General features: G+C 42.0%; 1 protein-coding gene across 2 annotated transcripts in view; it reads right to left on the bottom strand.

Annotated features, from left to right (window-relative positions):
• The window catches only part of SATB2 (SATB homeobox 2), a 202,055-nt gene that overhangs the window by 174,419 nt on the left and 16,448 nt on the right, over positions 1–11,188 (bottom strand). For both annotated transcript variants that reach the window (XM_045297511.1, XM_004701523.2), the window contains exon 2: positions 4,872–5,048. In XM_045297511.1, coding sequence (XP_045153446.1) covers positions 4,872–5,048 — 177 coding nt within the window. The remainder of the gene's footprint in view (positions 1–4,871; positions 5,049–11,188) is intronic.

The following is an 11,188-nucleotide window of genomic DNA, read 5'->3' on the forward strand; positions in this document are numbered from 1 at the left end:
TTATACATAACTAAGCCATAAAATATAACTGTAAGCAAATATCTTTTTACTTTTTTTTTTCCTTAGGATTTTATCTCCGTAACTCAGAATAATGCCTAACACATGGCATTATTCAATACACTGAATCCACAAATAATTCTGGTGGTCAGAATTAAATAGGAATATGATGCTTTTGCATATCAGGGATCATTTCTCATTGATAAACTATAATCGCATATCTGAATTACACACCCTACTAGAAGTCCTCTGGTTTAGGAGTTGGTTTCAATACAAACCTTTTTAAGGTTGGGATTTTTTTTAATTGCTTTATTTAGAAGTTTGTGTGTGTTATCTTGAAAAAGTACCTCAATATATTTCATCCTGGAAATGAACTATAGGTGTATGCAATATTACCATTCCCAAGTACATATAATTATTACCAAATTACATTTAGTAAGCACTCAATTTAACAAGAGCTTAGGTCCAAAAGTAAAGCACAAACAGTGCATGTACAGCTGGGCACACTCTCAACAAGTGACATGCGTGCATCTGTTTTACATCCTTGGGGTCCAAAATCTGGTACCACACACCACAGCTTGCTAACTCTAGCCTGGAACAAATTAGCCAGCCTCATTGTGGCCCGGTGTATCTATTGTTAAAATGGTATTCCACTCTAGTGACACATGAAGAGTTGTAAAGGTTTAATGGCCTGATATATATAAAAGTGCACAGCAGAATCTTTTCTACGTAAAGGCTTTATAAAATTTAGCCCCTCTACCACACCTCGGGCCACCCCCCTCTCAAAAAAATGATAAAGAGGAAGCTTTGGAATGAGAAATGACTCTAAACACCCTGGCAAGCAGGTTTGGCTTAGGACAAAGCTGTGGTGAGGGCCCTGTCTCTCCAGGTGAGCCACCCGCTGGTGAGCTCTGAACCGCTGACCTTGCGGTAAGTCACATTTCTCCCACAGCACTTCTTTTATGCATGATCAGTACTCATTAATGACTTGCTGATTTTATAAAATCTGACACTGAAAAACAACAAAGCACATTTGTAGAATTTGCAAGCTCGATGGATAAACTAAAGTCCAAATGAACTGCTTTTTAAAATTAAGGAGCTTGGTAGAAATAACAACTTTCTACTTATTCAAACAAGAATCCAGGCAGGAACTAAATTTCATATTTACATGCTTCTTTCTTTCTTTTCTTTTTTTGCTTCTTTCTAATTATTGAAAGAAAGAAAGAAAATCCTACATAATCCCACCACCCCCACCACCCACTTTGCTGGCATCTTAATACATCTCCTTTTTCTTCTATGCATCTACATGTGGTTCAATATTATTGCGCTTGGCATCCAATTTATTTATGCAACATTGTATTAAGTACCAAGATCTGTCCCACTTTTTAAAGGTATCCTTTGAAACTACTTCATGAGTGTGATTTTTTTTCCAACAAAGATAAGAAATAATAGTGAATAATATATCTCCTCGTGTACCCACACTCTTTATACCCATAATCCCTAAAATACCCAGCCAGAAAATATTTTTGCTTATTTATTGGTCAGCTTGTTTTCCTAGTCAAAATAAATCCTAAACTTCAGTTTTAAGTTAGAGGAAGCTGGGGAGAGACAGAGAGCCCACTGTGAAATGAAGCCAAGTGTGCGCAGAGCAGAATCACCTGGCCATTGCTCCACTGACAAAGCCTACTGTGGGTGCTGGCAAACAGAGACTAACTTTACCGGTGAGCTGAAGCGCTCTCTAGACAGTATGAGGAGGCAGACGGGTAAGACCAGGAGCTCCAAGGGTCAAAAGAGAAGCCCAACGAAGGGCGGGATGAGTTGGGGTGGGAGGCGTTCTGACCACCGTCCAGTAGCAGCCCTCTGGATCATACTCCTCTTGGAAAAGACTAGCAGACTTCGGATTCAGGGACTAGACTGGTAGGCTACCTGTTCTGGGCAAAGCAAAGCATCTTCCTGGCGTGTTTTGTTGTTTGGCATAAGCAAAACAACAGGTCAGATGACTCCTGCCTCTCAGATCCCACGTCCTGGAGAAGCACAGAGATTGCTTCGTGTGCTGGCGCATAGAGCATTCAGAGACACTGGAAACACAGTGCTCAGGACTTACTCCAGACTCCGTGCTCATATTACCTTCTGGGCCTCAATATCTGCCCTTCAAATAAAGAAGCGACAGTCTACAAAGTGTGGGCGAGGTGGGGCAGTTATCCCTGGACTCTTGTTTCAATGGAATTACTATCATCCTTTCTAAACAAATATGCTTACTTAATTAAAGATCTTCAGCTCCCCTGGAAGGACACAGATTCCCTGTCTCCTGTCTTTGGGTTCTGAGCACGCCTAGGGATGCGGGCACTGCAAACATACCTGCTCTTTCACAGGCAATGCAAGGCACGCTTCCAATTGAATTTAATTATTCAAACTCTGAACAGGTTTCCAGACCTCAATTTTTAAAATAGGCTCACACAACCTGCTGCCCCCTACCCCCACCCCAGCTATCTAGCGCTGCCCAACCTTCCCAGCCTAAGACAGAGATTCAGAAAGACTGCAGCCTTTCTGCTGTAAATGGATCTCCCAGGAAGTCCCCTATGGTGGGGAAATAACCTAAACCCTAAGGAAATGAGCAAACAGAACCCAAAGAAAACAAAAACGTGCACAGGTAACGACCTCAGGCCTCAAATACGCAGCCATATTATGTTCTATCGGCTTCTCTGCTCTGCAGTTTAGCCAGCACATGAATGACCTCTCCTCGTGCAGCCTGCCAGGCTTGTAATAAATATGCAGCAAACTGAAGCCTCTAAATGATCTGGATTTTTTCTCTTTTTTAATCTAAGTCAACCATGTCCAAGGAGCCAACCAAAAGTTTTCCCATTTACCCAAAACAGAGGTCAGCAATCCGATTTAAAACAAAATCAACCAACATTTCCCCCCTCAGTGAGATTACAGCGCCAGAACGTGATGCTAAAGTATTTGCTTACTGACAAAATTAAGTACATGACAAAATAAAGTGCAAAATGTAACCTAGAGCATCTTCAGAACAGGGACCCAGCTTCTGTTTTTTTTCCAAGTAAAATATTGAGTCTTTTTTTAACAGTAGTTTTCAAAACCTCTGAGAAAACAGTTTGCTTTCCGCGTCCCCCGTCCGACCCTGCACTGTGGACTTGACTCCCTGTGAGCGGCGCTCACGTTGGTGAGTAGACTCTCGGTCCACATCGCTGGGTGAAACAGTGAGACTCCCTAACGCAAATTTCCTTCTCTCAGCGTGTGCCAAGAATCAAATCTTGGCCACTTAGTGCTCTGTGTTCCACATGTTAGCTCAGGACGCATTGAACAGCCATGCTAACTGAGATGGATAGCCCTGTCAAATAGGAAGCTGGCACACCAGGATGCAAGCAGTGGGATACAATGACCTTTACTTCAGAGAAAATATCCCTAAAATGGCATGAAAAGTTTATGGGGGAAAGAGAGAGGGGCTTTTTTCATTTCATTTAGCCGCACAGCTTTGCACAAAAGCAGTGGTGCCCAGGGTGCAATTTGCTCAGGATCACATCCTGAATCCCTCGCACAAGAAGGAAAGTCGCTTCAGAAAGGAAATGAATCATCCTTTATCGCCCTGTTCTGAAAGCGGAGGACTCCAGGGTCCCAGCTACAGTACTATACCCAGACCGGCCAAGCGTCTGCTTTCAGACTGCACAGAACCATCAGTGGGGCACCACCTGCCCCGGGAAAACATCCCTGACCCCTGGTTGCAAATGGGTTGCTTTGCCGGTAGAAATCAGATAAAAATGTTAACTACTTAATTAAAGCATTTTAAAAATAAATAAAACAACATTCTACCTCAAGAACCAGAGTCAAGAGTTTGGGAACTTCAATCCCATGTCCTCTGTCACTGTAGTTACAACTTTGAATAACTTTGAAATTGTTTAATAGCGCGTGGTTTCCTTATCGGAATAAATGGGGAAAAGATGGACTCATGAGAAAGGATAGCCAAAATCCTTGGCACATGCACAAACGTAAGTAAAGATAATAATGGAGGAAGTTAGTACATTTAAAAAGAAACTGGATGTTACATATTTCTCTCCTTTGCTAGAACTATAATCATACACTATGAAATTTAATCACTTCAGCTGAAACACACGTATAATCATGCCATAGGGTCAAAAAAATACTTTCCCATTCTTCAAGGTTTGGAGTTTTTGTTGTTATTGTGATTCTTCATTTGCTTTTGTTCTGTTCTTTCTTTGGGATGAAAGAACAATAGCCTATCCTCTAGAATGAAGCAAGACAGACCTACAGTGGGCTCCCCCGGAATTATACTATACATGCCAGAATAATGATACAATTTTAATATTGAATTAAAAGGTAAAAGGATTGATCACAATGACACTGTGATTTTTTTTTTAAATGGGTGTACCACATCAAATCTACAGAATAGTTTTCAAAGATACAAAAGGGTAAATTAAATCCTTCTTTTACCCGCGCCCCCACCCCCGGCATTTTAATTAAAAGCTGAAGATTAAGTACATCTGTCACAGATCGAAAACGATAAATGTATTTTAGAAAGTGAATTCATATAAATCATGTATGATGGCTTGGATATTGGAGGGTACTCAGCGCCCCAACGTTGGCTCTGAGGACTTCCATGTACGGACTGGAACAACCGACCGAGGGTTATGAATGACAAGCAAGCACGTGCAATGCACATGGCCTGGGGCCGTGCTGGTCAAATGCTTCCCAAAGCAACAGGGCAAGACTCTGCAAGACACAGGGAACTGTCCTTCGACACCTGCTAAGAGAATGAGTTCAGGGAACATGCCATGCCATGCCCTTCCCCGTATGGTGCACACAAGAGGCAAAGGGCGAAGCCCAGGATGCACGAGTACCTTGAGCCTGAGCGGCGGAGCTGTGGGAATACCCCAGGGCCAGGAGCGCCGTCTCCACCAGCTGGCTGAAAAGCACGTCCTTCCGAACCAGGACAAACTCGGCATGCTCTTCTCTGTTGTCATATTCTAGAGAGCTGTCCAACTGCTCCACCACACAGAAGACGGGAATCATCAAACCTGGAGGGGCAGAATGCGAGACAGAACACCAGCATGACAAAGCGAATCTCAAACACCAGGATGAGAAAGGAAGAGACAATTATAAAAGTCACTCATCTGTGATCGACAGTGGCTTAGATTAAACAAGCCTTTAGTCCTATGGGCCTAATGGAAAGCTGCACGTCACCCCCCATACACCCTACACCCCAATTATTATGATCAGGCTGCAGCAGGAGGGCCCTGGGCAGTGGCAGAAGCCCTCTGAGCCCAGTCCTTAAAGTAGAATGCACCAACCAGAGGTATCTGGTCTGAGAGACCTCAAGTTCATAGCTGATGCATGGGAGAGGGCAGGTGACCTCACGCGACCTCGTACTCTTGGTGGCTACAGTGTTATCATGTACATGTTGTCATGTACTAACTCTCATATTTGCAGATCAAATCGGTTTGTCTGTAATCGATCTGGAAATGTATCTTACAAACTCCCAGTGAAAAGGTTCCTCCTAGGGAAGCAGGCTTGCTTTCCGGGCCTAGGCTCTTATGACAATAAATACAAGGAGGTCAGCAAGAATCTTAACAAAGTCCCTTCTATCTGCCTTTATTTTTCTTTTCTAGTCCTGGTAACTATGTCATCAGTTAACCTGAAAAAAATCTCCTGCTACTGACCATCTTAACTTAAATTTAACTTATATCAACATGCACATCTAAATAGGAAACTTACTTTTTTCTACGTATCATCTTATATGTTAACACCAGTTTCCTCTTTTGTTTTCAGAGAAAAGAAGTAAACTATCTTAAAGAATAAAGCAAACTAGACTAGTTGGAAATCTGTTGAAATCTGTTGTCACTGAAATATTTCTCTGCTTTGTATCAAAGTGTGAAAAAGCTATAAAAAAATGTTTAATTTGCTGGAGATGTTTTAAACTGGCTTATATATAATTCTTTTAAGTTTTTAAAATAATCCTACAGGTATTTCGATCTAAACATAGCCAAGACAGAAGATCAAAGTTTTACCAACACCTAAGTAATAAACACGGACTCTGCCCTCCATAACTCACAAAAATAAGCCTGCTATTGAATAAGGACCTGCTTGAGGTCTTCACTTTATGTGCCATACCAAAAGAAAAAAGTATCGATGCGGAGGGTGGGTGCGCAGGCAGCGAGGTGGGGAGGTGGCAGGTTAGCCGGTCATGGTGAAAGCACTTCACAACAGAACTACTACCTCTGTGCAAAATGACAGGCCGGGTCCCTGCCACCTCGGAAACACTGCATGCATGACAGTGCGTTGCTAGAGCCCCTCCCTGTAGCCCAGACCCTAGAAGCTCCTGACTCACTCTGCTCTGGAAAGCAGAGGGTGAGAGCAGACTCTGAGAACTACCAGGTCACAGATTTAGATTTTTGTTCTAAAGATAATACAATGGTACAACTGGTTCCCATGTGCTAATTATTATTATTAAAGACAATAAGTATTGGGTGTAATTATTAAATATAATCATTATTAGCAATGATAATACTCATTAAGCATTGCTATCATTAAAGTTCATGGTAATTATTATTAAGACTGCACAACAATCTAACAAGTCACACCATACCAAGGACAACTATTGACTACATTCTTGAGAACAACAAAGCAGTCGTATTGCCTGTACCAGAGGCACTCTCCATGGTACAGATTGATGGGGGGTGGGGAGAAGATATGAGTAGCACAGGCCAATGTTTCTCAACAAAGATGAAATTTGAGCTTGTTCACATGATGCTTTATAACTTTTTTTTTCAATTGTGACCATCACTAGCATATCAAATGCTTATGTACATATACTCAATTGATTCCTAAATGAGTATAGGGATGTCATAAATAAGACATACGATAAAATAACTTCCTCTAAAGTATATCAGTCATCATCACTTATTTGGCAATTAGTCACCAAACACCTACTGAGTGCCAGGCACCATCGCTGACTTCAAGGATAGAAGCAAAAACAAGTCAGTTACAGTTTCTGCCCTCACTGCAGTCTAGGTGGTATGCAATCTTCCTGAGCAAACCTTATGGCATTTGATAGGACCCACCCATCAATTCCTCACTAGCAGAGACTAAGTCCCATCTAGACCGTTTAACTCTTACATACTAGTATGTGACCTTGGTCCAGGGAACCAAGTTGATTTCTAGCCTTAGGATTGAAGCACATGCATGCTGAGTGTAGTTAGTGGTGGTGTATACAGCGTCGTCACTAATGCTGGTGTGAAAACGCATGTGTGGTTCCTAATGTTAGCACTGGAGTGTCACACATCTGGGAATGGCAGATAAGCCTCATGAATGAATCCACTTGCTATGTAAGCTACCCTGTGTTTATTACTTAAAACTCAAAAACCAAACTCACAGTCATCGAATCAATTCTGACTCATAGAGGCCCCAAAGAACACAGAAGCTCCATAGTTTCCAAGGCTCTAAATATTTACAGAAACAGAAAGTCTCCTTTCTGTTGCATGGAGCACCAGGGTGGGTTTGAACTACTGACCTTGTGGTTAACAACCCAATGTATAACCCACTATGCCACCAGGACTCCTTTCAGGAGCTGCAAATCTTTCCCAAGTCTATGACCCGTTGAGAAAAAAACACTTAAGATCCTATTAATTTTGTAAAAATCTGAAAAGTTCAATGAATCTAACATTAAAATGCAACATAAAAGTACAGGGGTCTAGAACACGTAGGGGCTTACGTTTTAAACTCTCAGTTACAGAAACATTTCCAAAACATGTTAGTTCAGTGCTAGAAGATAGAAATTGTTACTTGACACGATATCAATAATGCCACATAATCAAAAAGCAACCACCCCCCTCTCACAGTCATTCCCTACTTAATGATAAATTTTAAAAAGAGAACTTTGAGGTCATTTATAGAATAAAAGAACAATAAGCAGTAGGGTAGGATAATGCTACTTTCTATAAAGCACATAAAAAGAAGACACTGAAGAATATAACAGGTTACTTTGGACACTGAGCAAAGTTTACAAATTTGATCTAAATGACTGTAGTTTTTAATAATGCAATGCAATTTTTACAAAAGCAGGAAAAAAGATATTCAATCTCCAGTGACAATTTCATGAGAAATGAAAACTAGGAAACTTGAGGTTGAGAGTGAAGCAGAAAATGAAGAGCTCAGTTTTAAAAGTCTTTAAAGACAGGGATCCATTGGCGAGGCAACCTCTCGGAGGATGAGTAGAAATATAGACAAGAAGGGAGAGTCAACCATTCACTCCTATCACTTCCCCAGCCACAAAGAGAGAAAAACTGGCAATCAATGGAAAGATAACGAGCATGTTTAGAAAATAAATTAAACGGGGGAAGAAGTTTCAATGTGTCCCAATAAAAGAATAGCAATATAAAAAGAAAATATATTGTGGCAAAACTTAGATGTGATCAAGAAGAATAAAAAGAAGGGGAAAAAGAAAAAAGCCTCTGATTTTAGTCTTGTATCTAGAGCTTGGGGCATTTTTTCTTTTATTACAGCACAAACCCATCTCCAGATGATCAAGTACAGAACTTTGAACCTTTCAATTATAAGCCTTGCTAAGCCTTTTACAATCGCAGGAGGTAAGCAGGCAGTTTAGTCTAAGGGACAGTCACATGGCACCAGTCTTTTGCTGAAAACCAAGAGTCATTCTGGCAAGAGAGATAAATAGTAAATTTTGTTGTCACGGGGGCAAAAAATAAAGATGGAAATACACTAGGAATATGTATTTTCCCAAATGGTCATTAGTTATGATGCCCAAACTGTCATTACATTATTTCTGAACAATTATGTATATTTATGAATTATTAGCCATTAGCTATTGCCTGGTCTTGGTCACAAAGCTGTAAGAACAGATCTGTGGGAAGGCCAATTGGTGGGTCAAGCAGAGGCTGGCAGGGCGGCAGCCCTGGGCTCAGTCTTAGCACGTCCACTCCTCACTCTGTGAACAGCAGAGGATCTGACCTGTCCAAAGCTCATTATCCTCCTGGACACCACGTGAATAATAATATCTACATCACAGAATTATTAGGGGATTAGACAATGTAGTAAGTATCATTAAACTATCTAACAGAACTATGTCACCTATTTGTTTTGGTTGGTATATATATATATATATGGCAGTATTAATTCCATTTTACAGAGAGAGAAGAAGAAAGTCGTTATTTTTCTTGTTTTCAGTAATCAATGCCCATGATAGTTATGAAAAAATACATATATTTCCTCAAATTAATGTTTCTTCATTAATCAACAAATGCCCTAGTTGTTTAAGCTGTAAATTGTAATGGTTTGATATCTTCAATATAGCCCATGATGGGAGGGCGGTCAGCGTGAAAAGCCCCGTATTTCATTATGGGAAACTGCCTGCTGGTGAGTGTATCCCAGTCACTTTGGCTACACAGCACTGGAGATTTGCTAGAAGTGCACAACACACACTGGGTTTCATTGACTTGGAACAACCCCCCCCAAAAAAAAAAGAAAGAAAGAAAATAGGTCATGAATAATTTTTATATTGATTGCATGTGAGGTAATATTTATACTGGTATATGGTAATAACTTTAGTACATTATAAAAATCAATTTCACCTGTCCCTTTGTCTTCTTTTAATGTAACTACTAGAACATTTTAAATCACATAGGCATATGTGGCCACTTGGCCTCTTACTGTAGTTTTATTGAATGGCCTTGCTCTAAGCAATCAGCCAAATATCAACAAAGACAACGGCTTTTGGGATGCAGGATAAATTCATCACAAACTGACAAGTAGGACAATTGTGTGATTGTCCTGAGCATTTCTCTGACATCCCCTCCTTATCTTTCCTCTGCGTGCCAGAGGGAAGTCTCTCAGGAGACTTGAAGATCGAAGTCCTTCTGAGGAAACTCAAAAGGCCAGCATGATACACGCTCTGCACATTGGAGGCTGCCGTTTCATTACTAACCTCACGAATCCAGCCTCTTGTATGAGGAAAGGGCTTGTTTTCTCCTCACCTCTCGTTTTAGAAGAAGGGAAGAGCCACAACACAGGTCTGAGAACAACCTGAGGAGTTAGTCTGCTTCAGAGTGGATGTGCAACCTCAGCCTTGCAAGAGGAAAGCAGCTGCAGCAGCCAAGTCCCGCCCACAGGGCCCGACTAAGGGTCTCTTGCTAAACCTGGGATCTGAAAGAAACCTCTCCTCGCTCCCCGCATATTCCGATGTGCTGCTGCTGCTGTTGTCATGGGCTGCCTAGCCAATCTGGACGTGCGGGAACCCTGGGGGGCAGAGGGGAGCTTCCCCAGAGGGTTTCGGAGCCTGTCATTGGTACAGGAGCAGACACTAGTCTTTCTCCCTTCCAACCAGACCTGTCCTTCCTCCCCACATGAACCCTCTAAGAGAGGTTTATTGCGCCTCCCCCACCCCACCCCCGCCACGTCCCCCCCCTCCCCATGGGGTAGGGGGACAAAAAAGAGAACTCTTCAAAAGAAGAATAAAAGAGATCAAGATAATCTCTAAAACACATGCAGATAGAAATCTAAGGGCGTGGTCTTTGACTGAAGGGCCCTTTATCATTGAAGATGTGCAATGGGGGAAGATGTGCTCCTGTTCCTGGATTTTTGACCACTGTGTGTCCCACAGGTGCAGGGGAACAAAGCCAGGCCCTGCCCTTGAGCCCTTCACAGACAATAAAAACAACAAGACAATGAGTGGGCTGGGCTTGAATAGCCACCATCTCCAGCCCTGTCCCTAGCTCCTTTGTCCTCGGGGTCCACCCTCATTTTGGACCTGCCCTCTGAATGACAAGATCCCAGTCTCAGGTGATCGGAGCCCAGCCTTTCTCCTCCCTCCTTCAAAGAGCCCCCAGCAACCATCCAGGGACTACTTGCCTCCTGGTGCCATGGTATTTCTGGTTCTCTCACTGGAGAGCTTCCCTCACCTGAGGGTGACTGAATACAGGAGAGGCCTCATAGGCAGGGAAACAAATTCTACCCCATCGACTGAGCAAAACAGGCAATGTCTTTCTGGGGAAAAGGATAAGAGTGAGGATGATCTTTTCTTACTGGGTATTTATTACAAAGACTGAACTCAATAACTTATTTGCTTTATATTGTCATATTCCTATTCATTCTCTCTCTCTCTCTCTCTCTCTCTCACACACACACACACACACACACACACACA

Source organism: Echinops telfairi, unplaced genomic scaffold, assembly GCF_000313985.2.
Source record: "Echinops telfairi isolate 266 unplaced genomic scaffold, ASM31398v2 ScPeMD7_3;HRSCAF=10, whole genome shotgun sequence".
Classification (NCBI taxonomy): domain Eukaryota; kingdom Metazoa; phylum Chordata; class Mammalia; order Afrosoricida; family Tenrecidae; genus Echinops; species Echinops telfairi.